This window comes from Lynx rufus, unplaced genomic scaffold (genome assembly GCF_022079265.1).
Source record: "Lynx rufus isolate CCGP_SWC_20201006 ecotype Redwood Valley unplaced genomic scaffold, mLynRuf1.p SCAF_18, whole genome shotgun sequence".
Classification (NCBI taxonomy): Eukaryota; Metazoa; Chordata; class Mammalia; order Carnivora; family Felidae; genus Lynx; species Lynx rufus.
The window spans coordinates 35331735-35347795 of NW_025814832.1; the positions used below are offsets into that span (position 1 = coordinate 35331735).

Below are 16061 nucleotides of genomic sequence, written 5' to 3' on the forward strand. Positions count from 1 at the left end.
AACGTAACATGTGCCCTCCAGTGATTCATTTGGGTGGACTACTTTCACACCGAGCTAAATGCAAAAGTTCAGAGGAGGGTCAGCGGGCGGCCCCTCCCTCTTTGAGTGCGGGAGAAATTTCCTCCTCGTAAAGGACAAGCACAGTTGGAATCAAACTCCATCCAAACAGGAAATCACCAAGATTCTAGGTAAACGTGGCGCCTTATTTTTAAAGGACCAACTTTTTTATTTCATTGACTGGGTATTTCCTGAGTGCCTACTAAGTGCCAGGCACCCGGGCACGTAGTTGTTATGGACCTAGGATGTGCCGGGTGGGAAGATACAAAGAGGGAAAAGACAATGCACACACACGCGCGCGCGCGCACACATACACACACCCCCATCTGGCAAATCTTACAAGAGAAAGACTTTCGGGGGATTGTCTTTTTTCTAAAAATGAAAATAAAAGGTTGCGCGCGCGCACGCACGCACACACACACACACCCTGACTCCCCAAAGTGCCCGGACTGAGTCCTGAGCAGGGAAAGTGGGAGGCCTGGGGCGAGGGGGATGGGCGCGCCCAGCGGGTTGGGTGACAAGGTGCAAGGGCAGAGCCGGCGGAGGCATCGGGAGTTGGCTGGCGAGCTTGCGGCAGAGGCAGGTGCCAGCTGCGAGTGGGCGGAGGGGCGGGCGCCCGGCCAGGCGGGGGAGGCCCGGCGTCACCTCTGCCTCTAGGAGTCGGGCGCGCAGACGAGCTCGCCCAGAGCAGCCGGGGGCACGGGCGTCCCCGCCGCCCGCAGAAGGAGCCGCGGGAGCAGTCGCAGCAGCCGCCAGGCGACAGCATCCTCTGGAGAGACGCCCCAGGCTCCGCAGCCGCCTTCCTCCGCCCGGAGGCGAGCGCCGCCGCCCGCTCCCCGCGCTCCCGCTCGCCGTCGCCCCCCGGCCCCGCCGCCCGTCCGCCCGCGGGGGACAGCGGGCACCCGCGCCCCCGGCCCTTCCCTGCCGCGGGCTCCCGGGCCGGCGGCGCGGGGAGAGAAGGTGCCGGAAGCAGGGGCCCAGAGGCACCATCCCCGGGTCTCCAGTCCACGCGGAGAAGAGACGCCCGGCAACACCGCGAGCCCCCGCGCCGCCGGTCCCCAAGTTCAGGGGCGACACCCCTCAAGGAGGGGGAGGGGTGCGATCCCGCGCGGTGAGCACCCCGGCCCCATCGACCCCGGCCGGCCCTCGGCGCCCAGCGCCCGCCCGGGTCCCCGGAGACGCCCGCGCGCCCCGGCGGGGCCATGCCCGCGCTGCGCCGGGACCGCCTGCTGACCCTGCTGCTGCTGGGCGCGTTGCTCTCCGCCGACCTCTACTTCCACCTCTGGCCCCAGGTGCGGCGCCAGCTGCGGCCCCGGGAGCACCCGCGGGGCTGCCCGTGCGCCCGCCGCGCCGCCTCCCCGGGCCCGGCCCCCGCCGCCGCCTCCCCGGCCCCCCGCGCGGCCGCGCGCAACTTTTCCCGAGCCGGGCCCGGGCCCGAGCGGCGCGGCGGCCGCGGCTCCAAACTGCAGGCCCTCTACGCCCACCCGCTGTACCGCGTCCCGGAGGAGCCGCCGCTCCTCGGGCCGGAGGACTCGCTCCTGGCCAGCCAGGAGGCGCTGCGGTACTACCGGAGGAAGGTGGCCCGCTGGAACAGGTGAGGACCCCGGGCGCGAGGCGCCCGCCGCGCGCACTGCCCGGCCCCGCCGCGCCCCCCGCCCCGGCCCGCCGCGGCTTCGCCCAGCGCTCCGGCTCCGCCCGGGCGCGGCGGGTGTGCCCTGCCCGGACCCCCACCAGCCGTGGCGGGCGGCAGAGCTCAGCCCCGAGCGCATCTCAGCGGGAGGAAAAGTTTCTGTGCTGCAGCCCCGCCAGGAAATGCTCCGAGCCCCTCCCCTTGGGCTCCTGGTTCACTCCTTAGCCCCACTTGTGTTCCCTGGCCGGCTACCCGCCTCCTTCAATCCTCGCCCCGATGTGGGAAGCCGCGGCTGGAGTTGGGCGATCCAGAATAGGTTCCCAGACAGAGCCAACTCCAGAGCTGGTTCGAATTCCCCACTTAGCTTTAGACCTGGGTGCCTTCCAGAAAGCAATGCTACTCCCTGAGAACCCAGCTCATTCTCTTAACTTACTCCAGTGCCCAGGTCAGAGATCACAAGAGGTCAGCTGGGGCAGAAAGCTAAGTGGTTGGTGCCCTGATCGGTTCTGTTTAAAACGTGGCTTGTCCCTCTGGTGAGTGCTAGAACCTGAAGGCGGTTTTAGTGTTGTGGTGATTTGGGCAGACTTGGTTCCAGGCTTGAAGCTTTCATGCACGGAGATAAAGATCTACCTGGGAATTTTTAAGATCCAAAGCAAAATGCAGAGGGGGAAAAAAAAAAAACCAAACATATTTAGGTTTAAATTTAGAAGGATATATTTGTAAAAAGGTGCGGGGGATGTGGGGGGTGGGGGGGGTGGTTTGGAGAAGGCTGAGTGGTGGATACTGAGATCCCCAGGTAATGACCGAGGACGTTAAATGAGTTAGAGCTCTGTTTTGAAGTACAGACTTGTCTAAATATCACTCACATCCAGAGTTCACTTATGTACCACACCCATCCCTTTCCTTAATGCAAGAGATTTCAAAATGAGATGTCATCGGATGGTTTCAGAGTCCCTGTGGAGGATGGGTAGACCATAAATCGCCGTGGAAACTCAGGGCGAGCCCAGTTTAACTGTTTGCTCGTTATTCTGTGGTGCTAGGACGGAGAGAGGGCTTTCAGAAAGTAAAAAAGACACAAAATGGAGAGCTACTGGCTGAAATCACTGTGGTGAATTTCAACTGCAACTCCATGGCTGACGATTTCATATTAGAAAGGAAGTGGTTCTCCATTTCATGGCTAATTGTGCGTAATAAAAAGGCACTTGGAGACGGCTCCTCAGACACTGTCATTTTCAGCATTACCTTTCTTTCGTCCATAACGTGGGCGGCCGGATCGATGGACGAGGAAATTTTGCCCTTAGAAAATTGTCCGCACATCTGTTGACGATTTGAGAAGTGAGGGGACTTTGACCAAAGTCACTGGCTCTTTGGCAAACGTAGCCCCACAGTGTGCACATTTTTGCCGCCTTCAGGTTCTTCCTGTTACTTTGGTCCTGAAGGGAAAGCCTAGGGGAATGCTTGGGCAGAAAAGCAAAAATCTTCCTCACCAATCTGTCCGGCAATCGATTTGGAGCTTGATTTCTACACCCTTGTGTGTCACAAAGACGCATTTACTGGCCAGAAATGGTTTGGGTCATTTAACGGCGGATCGACCAATGAGGGCTGGTGACCTTGCTGTATTCGGAGGGAACAGGGTAGTTTGGTGGGGTTGGTGGGCGTGTGACCCTTGTGATATTTATTTCCCTCTCCCTTTTAATCCTTGAGCTCTCAAGTGAGGTTTGTGGCTGAAACGGGTGAGTAACCTGCACTCTCGAGTACCGAAAATGGATCTCGGTACCTACCTTCACCCGAACTGTCTGGTAAATGCCAACGCGATGATATTAATACGCATGTGCATTGTTACTCATGGCAGGGTTAAAAACGGAACCTGAAGACTCCTTAGCGAGTGTGAATTTGAATCACGCGCCTTGTTCTGTTGTGAGAGACAGTCCCCCATTACCTAAAGCGAGAGAGTGCCCTGATGAATATGAAGCCCGCATGCCTTTTCCAACGTGCAGGGCCAAGGAAGGCTCCAGAGTTCGGTGCAGACAGATAATCAGAACAGACAGCAAAGGAAGAAATAGTGAATGACCTTGCTAATGGCTTATCTCTTGCACGGACTAGCCCTCCATGTGTGTGTAATGATGTGAAGTCGGAAGGTATCTTTCTACAACTGTGAGCTCACTACCAATAAAAGGTAGATAATGCCCCATCTTCTTCCCCCAGCACATTCCTTTTCGATTTCAGTGGAAGATGGGGCTTATACGTCGTTTTAAACGTCTCAGGTTTCCGATCAGTATTTGTTCATCGGGTGTCAGTATTCGGTTAAGTTGAAATGCAAAAGATACATCGCGTGTCGGGTGGACAGTCTCGTGCTATGGGGCCCTCAGGCTTTCTGCAGACCTCCCCAACCCACTCCTTTCTCCCTCAAAATGTAAGTAAGTGTGGCACAATCCAAGTGAAAAATGCAATCAGGGAAAATGTTTCTGTCGGGTCGTCGGTCACTGCTCACAGCCAGCGAGCCAACGCCAGGCCCTAGCAGGCATGATGACACATTTGGCACCTGTCTTGAATAGTGAAAAGGACAGAACAAAGAGCCAGGGGAGTATAGTCTTCACTACTTCAGGCCCTAAACCAGCCAGCCGCAGGAAGCCTTTTCCTTTCAAAGTAATGGATGGAAGGCGGGGCTTACAGATGGAAGGCGGGGCTTACCTGGCGCACAGGTAACTGTTCACCCCGCTGCTATCCTTGCCTCGGAGGCTGGGCTTTCTGGGTTTGTGGGCTGGGCTGCTTCTCTGCCCACAAGCTACCCAAGCCAGACAAGACCTGTCCTCTGACGTGTCAGAAGTGGCCGGGCCTTTTGCCCACATATCTTCTGTTGGCTCCTCTGTAACTCTCTGGTCTTGACAGGCAAGGCCCAACAGGGTCATGCCCCACCACCCCCCTCACCTCTCACCCCTCACCCCCCTTCCCCATGCCCAGACTCCTGCAGCCAACACATAAACGCAAGCTCCCCACTCCCTGCTTTTCTTTCTTTGTGACATTTCCTCAGGTATCCGGAAGGTTGTGTCTCCCCACAATTACAGCTTCAGCATTTCTGAGCAGCGTGCGTGTGTATCTGTGTTCTCCGTCTCCTCCTACCTACTTGCTGTCGCCGAAAGCCTAGCCCTGTGTTTCTCTTTGAAAATCACAGCGAAGACACTGGGCAGCTTTTCAAACCTGACAGTTGTTTAAGGGGAGTAGATTGGCTCAAGTTTTTCCGGGGGAAGCTTTGAGAAGACCCAGCAGCCGAGGCAGATAGAGGAGAGTGGGGAGGGGAGGGGGGGGGGAGAGAAGGAGCCAGTAAAGATGAAGAAGTCAGCTGGAAATGAGAACTGTCTGTTCTAAGAGGTTTTGAAGGCAAAGCTTCTTCCCACCGTGGCATCTATGGAATGAAAAATACAATCTCTTTATTCTCACCCCGTCCAGCCCCCCCAGGCCTGTACCTCTTTTTCTCTTTCCTGCTTATCTCGTGCTGGCCCCAGACCATTGGGATTGATTGGGAGCAGGCAGTGCAACTCGCAAAGGCAGATAAAAGTCCAGGTTCTTACTCCTGGAGGGCGACCATTTGCTTTTCTCCCAGAGTCAACAGGGCCTTGGCCCCCTGACCGATTCTTCCGCCAGCGACGCCAGGCTAAGAAAGGAAATGACCTCCTTTGGTTTGAAAATGGGCCTCAACCCGACCTGTGTGTGACTTCCATTTCTCTTTTCCAATTAGAGCTTTGCTTGACTGGTTTGGGAAGGGCTGTTGATTTATATCAGTTTCCGCATCCCTGGACTTGTAGCCCGGGGAAACCTCTTCACTCTCCTCAGAGTCACATCCTCCAAACAGATGGCGTCTGAGAGGACTAACCCAGGGCCATCTTCGGGTCCCTTCTCCCTCGTTCCAGAACCCAGTCTTCGCTGCCGTTTCTGCAGCAAAGACCTAAATCAGGGAGGCTCTCAGTGTTGTCCAGTCAAGGAGGACAGGCACTTTCTGTGTCCAGTTGTATCAAAATGAAGTCCTTTGGCCAAGGACTAGAGGCTGTTTGTCAGCTGTTCCATTGTTCCCAGTCCCCAACACTCTCCTTTCACCGCACGAAGTTCTCATCAATCCTGGGAACTCAACTGGTTAACTGCATGCAAATCCCTCTTCCCGAAACATGAAACATACTTGGTCTGGCCCAGGGACTCCCCGTACACGTGCTAACTTAGGCCTCACGGTTTCCTTAGAAGTAGGCATGTGCTTGGAGGCGCCTGGGTGGCTCAGTCGGCTGAGCGTCCGACTTCGGCTCAGGTCATGATCTCACGGTCCCTGAGTTCAAGCCCCACATCAGTCTCTGTGCTGACAGCTCAGAGCCTGGAGCCTGCTTCGGATTCTGTGTCTCCCTCTCTCTCTGCCCCTCCCCTGCTCATGCTCTGTCTCTCTGTGTCTCAAAAATAAATAAAAACATTAAAAAAAAAAAAAAGAAGAAGAAAAGAAGTAGGCATGTGCAGTAGGCAGAATTCCAAGGTGGCCCCATTAGATTCCCAGCCCTGGTGTAAACACGCCCTCTCCTCATTATTCTACCAAATGTTAATCTAGGTGCTGGTGTCGAGGAATTGTACAGATGTAATTAAGGTCCCAGATGAGTTGACCTTGGGATAGACAGATTATCCCGGTGTGCCTGACCTAATCGCAGGAGCCCTTTAAAAGCAGGGAGTTTTCTCCGGCTGATCAAAGAAAAGGAAATCAGAGATCCAAAGTATGATATGGATCTGAGGGGCCACTGCTGACTTGAAGATGGAGGGGGCCACCTGGCGAGGGACACTGAGGACTTAAGATTGGCCCGCAGGCGACAGCCAGCAGGAAAACAGGGACATCAGTCCCGCCACCACAAGGAAGCAAATTCTGCCAGGGGCGAAAACGAGCTCAGAAGCAGATTTCTCCCCAGAGTCGCCAGACGAGAACTCAGCCTGGGGGACAGCTTAACGTCAGCCTTGCAGAGGCTGTGCAGAGAACACAGGTACGGCCAGGCTGGACTTCAGGCACAGAACTCGGTGACTGAACCGATGGGCGTTGCTCTGAGCCCCTGGGTGTGTAATAGCCAACAAATAGCAATAGCAAACAAATCTGGTACTGCCGTTGATTTCCCTCTATAGAGGAAACTGACGACGAGAAGGTTATATCACTTGTCTTCCAAAGTCAGGCAGCCAGCAAACCACAGGCAGGCTTCGTACCCAGAGCGCCTGGCTCCAGGATGCACGCCCTAACCATCAGCTGCACCACTGTGCGTCTTTTGAAGTCCACAGGCCCTCGCTTTCCCTCTCCCGGAAAGGCTTTTCTGACTGCCTCCACCCACTCTGGCCCCTCTCTGACTATACCCCTCCTCTGCATATAAGACCATATTACTTTTTGTGACTGAGCCCCGTCCGGCTTCATGGCAGCTGCTAGGAGCTTCCTGGGGGAACGAATAGCCACTTGCTTCTGGCACGAAAAGCCCCCGGCTTGCACGTGGTCACGCTACCACATCTGTTTCATGGTTTCCCGTGGGGCTGGGAGGGGGCGGGGACAGCCAGAGTCAATTATCTGGGGAACGCGTCATGGGAAACAGACAACATCAGGATTTGGGGCCTGTGAGCAAATGGTCTGTTGTCTCCTATGAAGAAAGCCTCACACTGAAAGAATCCCAACTGTAAAATCACCCCACCTGTCGCTTTAACTCCTCCCTGTAAAGGTCTAAGACAAAGCCACCCTACTGAGACTTTCTGAAATTTGGAGCTGAGGTGGGTGTTCTCTTTATTGCAATAGCCTAAATGAAATCAATTAAAAAAAAAAAAAAAAGCCCCGAAGGAAAGTTGAGAGGGTGTCATATGCCAGGAAGAGGGAATTTCCTCCGCTTCCGGTACTTTCTGAGGAAGAGCGGCCAAGAAGTCTTGCTTAAAGAAAGTGGGAAGCACGGAGACCCTGAGTGAGCCAACGCAATCCCCGAGCTGCCCCTTGGCAAGTGCTGACCCATGTTTTTCTTGTGATTATTCATTAAGCTGAGGCCGACGAGAGCCTGTAGATTCTGCTGAAGTCGGCCTGCCTGTGGCCGCAAGCCGAGTGGGGGATACCATTCTCGACAGCTGCCGCTTTAGGGGAACAGAAGTTTCTAGGCCAAAGAGCATCTGCGAACCTGTTGTCAGAGGCAGGCGCACACATACATGCCTGATGAAAACCATAGCAAGGAGAAAACAAAAAGGGCTTAGCCCTTCTGGTGCCCTGTCACTTGGCAGAATGTCCTATGGCTGCAATGTGAAATCAGGACAGACTGGGTCTGAGTGCTGTGGAGACGCTGGCATCCGGGACTCTGAAGGGGAAGAACTGGGGGCGGCCAGCAGAACCGGGCTTGGGCGCGACGCAAAGTTAAGAATCAGAAAAGGGTCTGATTTATTGGACCCCCGAGGAACAGACCAGTTCCATCTGGAAAGCCACAGGGAATAGAAAACAGTGGAGGACTGTGGTTCCTAAGCCAAGAACCTGTAATAAGACTCAGCAAAATACGGAGAGTAAAAGAGAAACTTAAGGAGTTTGGCACGGGGGCACATGGACTGAGAAGCTGGGCTATTAAAAAAAAAGCTGGCCCGAGAAGAGATGGAATTTTAGAAAACTTGGAAGAGGTTGATGGGTTAGAAAAGATCTCTGCTGGCAGAAGGAAATCAGAGCTGCCTCTGGCCCTGGGAAGTCAGGCATAGCTCAGATAGCAAACTTGCGATCAATACCTGGGTCGTCGTGGAATCGTGGGGAAATATTTCTGGGGGGGCTCGTAGGGAAATATTTCTGATGTTGCTAACCAAAATGGAGTCTCTGCAGAGGGACAGATTGTCTCTCCTGGCCAATTCAGGTGTCCCACAGGGTCTCAGTTTCATTAGTCCAAAGGGGAGTTTTGGATTTCTGACTCATTTTTCCCCATGGCTGAAGAGTTACAAATTCTATAGGAATAGTGTATTTATCTGCACTTACAGCTCAGCCCATGTTTTCCACTCTGAGTTAAGAATTATGCACAGCCAGTAGCTGTATTTTTTACGCATTCTGCGCCCCTCGGAACAGTCGGAGACGCTAGAGAAAGACCAGCCGCAACTCCATCATCAAATCAAGCCCCTTATTAACCACTGTTTCATTGAAAGGGTTTTTTTTTTTTCCCCCCACGGGAGGGGGGAGGGGGGCGGTCCCTGGACCCTACTGAGTTCAAGGGATGAGGTCTATGTTTCCCTTAAATGTTATGACAAATTTGCATTCTGTGCATATGCTTATTTTCCTAAGAAATAGTTTACTGCTTTTGGAAAGTCTACTTTGGTTTCAAGTGACAGAAACCCAACTCAAAGTAACGCAAGTAGGAAAAGGAAATGTAGAGACTCAAGTAACCAAAACCCAGTGAGGGCCTGTCTTAATCCCCTCCTGCGGCTTTGGGTCCCAGCTGCTCAAGGACCAGAGAGAAAAAGGGTGTCTCCGGTTTCCAAAAAGAAAGACAACGAGCAGAGATGCTGATTGGCCAGGTCCGAGAAAACAGCCAGGCTGTAGAGGGCTATGATTGGCCCAGCTTTGAGGCGTGCCCACCTCTCAGCCAATCCCTGACGTCAGGGAGGTAGAGTCATTGGAAACTGTGCATTCTCAGGCCAGGTGGCTCATGGAGGGGAGGAGCGGTGCACCTGGGTGTAGACTTCAAGGGTCCTGGAGAAACTGTCACCGGTGATGCTGGAAAGTTTCTCAGCTTAAGCGCAGGGCCCTTTCTGACTCCTTTAGCTACTGTTCTGGAGTTTTAATTGAGACTTGAAAATCGAATTCATTCACAACAAATTCCTAACGTGTGCGGGCTTTTTATACCAACCATTAAAATCCTCCCAAGAAGACAGGCATCTTCATTTATTGGGACTTAAATCAACGTTACTCTCTTCACGGGAGCCCAAAGAAGAAACCGAGGTGGACCCAGCTCATTCGTGGGCTCATGTCTCTTTCTCCCCAAAAGAGATTCCACTTTGAGCCAAGATGCCTGTGTGTCAGTCCCGAGGAAACCACTTACCTTCTTCAGGACTCCCTTCCTTTGGAATGAAGAGAGTGAACCTCTGGTCCCTGAAGGCTCCTTGCTGCTCTGTTTTCCAGGCACAGCACATCTTTGACCAAGATTTCTTCTTCAAGGTCTATCAGAGCGAAAATATGGGACAGGCATTTTTGAGATGTGCTCCATGAACTTCCAAGGTTCTGGGAGATGCTTCTCAAGTTCTGCAAATGACAGATTAATTTTTCATCTTGAAAGAGTGTACTTTAACACAATTCTGAAGTTCTTGTATGAGAAAACTCACACCCGATTGTGTTATACACACGTGGTAGCCTGTAGAGCCTGCGGCAGGTAACTTAGGTGGACAGATGGCTTCTCCTCCTATCTTTGTTTAATTGAGGAGTGTTCTGAGATTGCAAGGTGAGCTATTAAAAACCGTCTCCCGTCCCAACTACTTATGTATGTTTGTCACGATTTTTTGTACCGTGCTACCAAAACGATGTGCGGAAATTAATCAGGTACTGAAATAAGACTACTTCTATCTGTCATTCCCCCCACTTTTGAATGCTTGAGCTCATAATCCTGTTTTCCTTCTTGTTCTTATCGATTAGCTTTTAAAAATAAGTTTACATATTTTAGCCTATAAATTAGATTTATAATAATAAATGACGACTTTGGTTTATTTCATACATTGGGATTCTGTGCAAGGTTTCTTTTGTAAGGAAGGTTCCACTTCTAGAAAATTTTTGAAAGCCGCTGATTTGGACTATATGGGAATAGAGTAAACATTTTTTCCTCTTTCCTCAAAAACTGATGGGCCTAGAACCCAAGCCCCCTGCCCTCCCTTACCCCCCTCGCTCCCAGCTATTATCACTAGTGAGAGCACGGCCACACACCCCACCATGGCTTTGCCAATGCTTGTGGCCACTTGAGCGAATGAGAGCATCTTTTAGGCCTTGTGTACTATTCCTGCTTTGCTGCACAGCAAATCATACCAAAATATCGTGACTTAAAAACAAGAACCGTTTACTGGCTCACGATTCTGCAAGTCTGCAATTTGGGCTGGGCTCAGCTGAGCGGTTCTTCTGGCCTCCTTGGGCTCAATGAGACATCTGTGGTCAGGTGCCACATAAACTCTGCTGAGCTAGGCTGTGTCCCCTCCCGGGGGGGGGCCCCTGTCTGGGCCTTGACGGAGATGATGACGGTGGTTCCACATGGCAGTCAGCTAATCCCGGCTGCACGATGTAGTGGTGGAAGGTTACCAAGAGAGAGTGGAAGTGGGCATCACCCCTTGAGGTCCTGGCCGGGACCTGCTGAATGTCGCTTCTGCTGCCTTCTGTTGGCCAAAATAGATTAAAGCCCACGTGGGGAGATTTGGGTCTCCTGGCCGTTGGAGAGGAGGTGGTCTAATAACTTAGGACCGAGCAGAGGCTCCAAGGAAGTCCCTTTTGCTGGCCCTTGTCAGGCAGTGAGTCAGCAGCTGTAAGTGGCAACAGCCTGCCTCATGTGTCCGTGAGAAAGAAATCTAATAGAGCCCTTTAAAACTCGAATGAAGCAGTTGTGGACTGAATCATGTTCCCACAAAACCCATATGTTCAAGTTCTTACCTGCAGCGCACCTCAGAATGTGACTGTTTTTGGAGACTGGGCCTATAAAGAGATAATTAAGGTTAAATGAGGTCACCAGGGTGGGGCCTTAATCCCCTATGACGAGTGTCCTTGAAAGAAGCGGGAGAGACCCCGGGAGACACTTATGTACGGAGGGAAGGCCATCTGAGGACGCAGGGAGAAGGCGGCCGCCCGCAAGCCATGGAGACAGGCCTGGGGAGACACCATCTCGGCTGACACCTTGATCTTGGACTTCCAGGCTCCAGAAGCGTGGGAAATAAATTTCTATTGTGTAAGCCACACCCGGTGGGTGGTATTTTGTTATGGCAGCCTGAGCAGACTAATAATACAGAGGCTAACTGACAGGGATAGTTAGGGCTAGTCTGCTGGCTCGGGCCTGCCTGCACCTCAGCTCCCTGGGGCACACGGCAAAGCCAAGCTGTCTCTGAAACTGTCCTCTCCCCCGGTGTGGTTCTCCCAGCTTCACCAGGCCTCCGGGCCTCCCTTTTCAAGCCCTTAAAAACTCCCTCGTTCACAGACAAGATGGCCTCAATCCTTTCCTTAGGGCCAAGTGATTAGGTCTTCGTTTAGTTTTTTTTTTAATCTACCTGTTTGTGGGTAGACTTGAAGATCTCCCTTCTTCTGGAGACCATTTTTGAGACCAGAAGCCGACACCTGGCTCTCTGTCTCCCTGCATCCCTCCTAGGATGGTCCTCCTCCTCCCCAAGGCCACAGGTCCTCTGATTGATGGGCCGAAGACACAACGTCATCCTTCAAGGGTGCTAAAAGCCCGTTTTGTAAATTTGTAAACACTTCCTTTCCTGTGAACCGCCAGAATATTTAGAACAGTGATGAAAATTTGTTTTCGCTTATCAGGTGTATTAAGCACCTATTATTTCATAAGCAAATCTCCAAAGACCGCTATCTGTTATTTACCTATAGGGAATTTGTGATAATAATTGTTAATATTAGTAATGGCATGAATACGGAGAGTCCTTTTCACTACCCGAAGCTTTTTTTTTTAATTATTTTTTTATGTTTATTTATTTCTGAGAGAGACAGAGGCAGAGCATGAATGGGGAAGGGGCAGAAAGAGGGAGTCACAGAATCCGAAGCAGGCTCCAGGCTCTGAGCTGTCAGCACAGAGCCCGACGCGGGGCTCGAACCCACGAACCGTGAGATCACGACCCAAGCCGGAGTCAGACACTTAACCGACTGAGCCATCCAGGTGCCCCTTTCCTGAAGCTCTTTTAAACAGTCTGTAATTCATTCACCATAGATTGGTGTTTACAGCCAGTAAGAGGTTGACCTGAGTGTCCCCATGGAAAGACATCCAGTCAATCTGTGTTTTGAAGCACAAATTGTTATAAAGCTGTGTTATAAAGCAGCGTCCTTGGCAACAGCCTGGGCCGGTGGGGCCTCAACTGTCTGTAGTGGATGCTATGCAGGACCCCCGGGGAAAAACTACGAGTACTGCCTTGTACGGAGACCATCAGAGGCCACACCTCTCAGAGGAGTCTCCATTGAAATGGACAGAAACTCCCTCAGTGAAACTTGATGGTGTCAGAACAACACAGGGAAACATTTGTGTGCCGTGTTTATTATAATCATAAGCATTATGTTATTCTAATAGAAGAATGAGAAACTGAGGTCTTCCCGTATCATTTGCTATCAGAAAATCAAATACCATCAAGGATGGACTTTAAAATATTTTTAATGTTTATTTATTTATTTTGAGACAGAGAGAGAGCAGGGCGGGGGGGAAGGGGGTTGGCAGACAGAGAGACAGAGGGAGAGAGAGAGAGAAAATTCCAAGCAGGGGGCATTTGGGTGGCTCAGTCGGTTAAGTGTCCACCTTCAGCTCAGGTCAGGATCTCGGGGTTCATGGGTTCGAGCCCCGCGTCGGGCTCTGTACCGACAGCTCGAAGCCTGGAGCCTGCTTCAGATTCTGTGTCTCCCTCGCTCTCTGCCCCTCCCCTGCTCACGCTCTGTCTCTCTCTCTCTCTCTCCTTCAAAAATAAATTAAAAAAAAAAAATCCCAAGCAGGCTCCACCCTGTCAGGGCAGAGCCTGACATGGGGCTCGATCTCACCGACCACGAGATCATGATCTGAGCTGAAACCAAGGGCTGGACACTTAACCGACTGAGCCACCCAGGCGCCCCTGCCATCAAGGAAGGGTTTTAACGCCACACACTTTTTTGCTCCGTGGCCTGGACCCCTTGGCAGAGATACTTTACGAGACGTTCGGCAACAGCTGCGAGCCTGAGACGACGCCCCGCGTCTCAGAAGCTGGCAGCCACGTCTTTGAGCCATTGGGTCTTTGCGTTTCCTGAGCAAGTTCTGAGAAGGGAATTCCGTCACTGCATTGGTTTCCTAGGGCTGCGGTGACGAATGTTTCCTTGCACACTTCTGGAGGCTGAATCTGACACCAAGGTGTCAGAGGCTCTGGGGAGACGGGGGGGGGGGGGGGCACAAGTCCTTTGCTACAAGAATAGCTGCCAGCATTCTTGGACTCGGGGCCGCATCACCCCAAGCTCTGCCTCCACGGTCACATCACCTCCTCTTCCGCCCATGTGTCTCTCTTCGAAGGCCACGTGTCACTGCATCTGGGGCTCACCTGAATAATACAAGACCATCTCTTCTCAGAATCCTGAACTGTGTTACATCTGCACAGATGCCATTTCCAAACAAGGTCACATTCCCCGGTTCCAGGGATTTAGGTCCTGGACGTTAGGTGTTTGGGGAGAGCACCCTGCCCCCCGTACCGTTACGAATAGAAAGGCCGTCAGTTACCATTGTAACTGTCCCATTATTTTATGATGAGATAGATCATAAACATCGTTATGATCTATCTCCTAAAATAAATGTAGGGACACCTAGGTGGCTCGGTCGGTTAAGCGTCTGACCTTGGCTCAGGCCATGAACTCGTGGTTCATGAGTTCAAGCCCCACATCAGGCCCCGTGCTGACAGCTGAACCGGCTTCGGACCCTCTGCCCCCTCTCTCTCTGCCCCTCCCCAACTTGCCCTCTCTCTCTCTCTCTCTCTCTCTCTCTCCCTCCCTCTCTCAAAAATCATAAATATTAAAAAAAAATTTTAATGAAAAAATTTTAAAAATACAATACAATAAAATAAATGTAAAATAGTTGAGAAAAACAAGTCCAAGGGAAAATAGGACAGATGGGGCCTAGAGTGAAGAGCTTCTCAGAGCACTTTCTGTGAACACCTGCCCACCCCAGAGTTAGTTAGCTGTGCTCGGAGACCCATCAGTCGTGTCTACAGCGCGAATGCTAGCCTGTGGCCCAGGAAGACCATAGGGTTCCCGTCAATTCCCCGGGGTCCTCCTCCCTCACATCCTACCGCTCAGAGGACACCTTATGGGTAAGGACCAGGGTCCTCCACCTTGGAAGACGGTCCCGTCAGTGACTCCGTGCACTCCCCGGCATGAGCGGCACTGTGTCCCAGAGCAAGTACGTGCAGTCATGTCCCCGTGGGCCGCACTGCCCAGTTCCCGGCACACGGGCCTGCCGGCTTGTCTTATCTAAGGAGAAAATCGACAGCGCTGAGGTTCCAGGGGAATGGGGAGCAGGTGCACCCTTGGGGAAGTCCTCCACCCCTCCCGCTGTCTTAGCAGAGCTTCTGATCGACACTGAGTGGCAGCGCATTTAGGGTCAAACTCCTGGAGGCACCTGGAGTGCAGCTCGTCAGGGTTGACATTCAGCGCAGAGAAACAGACTTGGCTGTTGGCTAAACTTGGAGATAAAAACAAAAGGCTCTTGAAGAAGGTCACAGATAAAAACAAAAGGCTCTTGAAGAAGGTCACAGATAAAAACAAAAGGCTCTTGAAGAAGGTCACAGATAAAAACAAAAGGCTCTTGAAGAAGGTCACAGATAAAAACAAAAGGCTCTTGAAGAAGGTCACGGTCGAACCAGACGGGTGAGTGGATTCAAAGCCACCGACCTGTGCCCAGCGAGGAGCCCAAGTTCCAAGGGCAGTCGGGATCCTCCCGCGATACTTGTGGATCTGCTGTGACAGATGGGCCAGAAGGTAATCGGTACCTCCAAGCCATATGCCGTAGCATGTGACTGCAAGATTTGGGGCTGGAAAAATATGAAAACAGATAATAACCAAATGCCCACCTTAGGTATTAAAAAAACCATCAACAGAGCAACGATCGAATGCCTAATTTGAGCAGTGGAACTTACTAGTGGTCCCCGAGGGTTAAATTCATTGCAAAATGTAACCGAATGAGGTGGTTTTCTGTTCTGTTATGAGCTGTAAAGCCATTAAAAAGGTCTGAGGAGGTCAGCCAGAAATGATGAGCTTGGATTTATGGCAGTTGTTCTATGGCCCTTCTTTCTGGCAATAACAGAGCTAAGCGATCTGTTAAGGCTACTCATGAACTGTGATATGAAAACTGTTTTGTCTGCACTTACGAAAATGCTTCCTCCTGACTTTCCTGGCGGCGGGGAGGGTTGCTATGCCCAACTCATCCAAAAACATCAGTTACTCGTTAAGTATAGAAAAGTAAGCAGATGGAGGGGTGCCTGGGGGGCCCAGTCGGTTGAGCCTCTGACTCTTGGTTTCGGCTCAGGTCATGAGCCCAGGTTCATGGGATTGAGCCCTGAGTCGGGCTCTGTTCTGAGTGTGGAGCCTGCTTAAGATTTTCCTCTCTCTCTCTCTCTCTCTCTTTCTTTCTCTCTCTCTTCCTCTCTCTCCCACTTGTGCGCTCTCTCTCCCTCTCAAAACAAA

General features: G+C 52.1%; 1 protein-coding gene across 1 annotated transcript in view; it reads left to right on the forward strand.

Moving 5' to 3' along the window:
• Positions 1-1259: 1259 nt before the first annotated feature.
• The window catches only part of FAM20A (FAM20A golgi associated secretory pathway pseudokinase), a 49831-nt gene continuing 35029 nt past the window's right edge, over positions 1260-16061 (forward strand). Inside the window, exon 1 of the mRNA XM_047081610.1 lies at positions 1260-1651. Within this exon, the coding sequence (XP_046937566.1) occupies positions 1260-1651 (392 nt within the window). The remainder of the gene's footprint in view (positions 1652-16061) is intronic.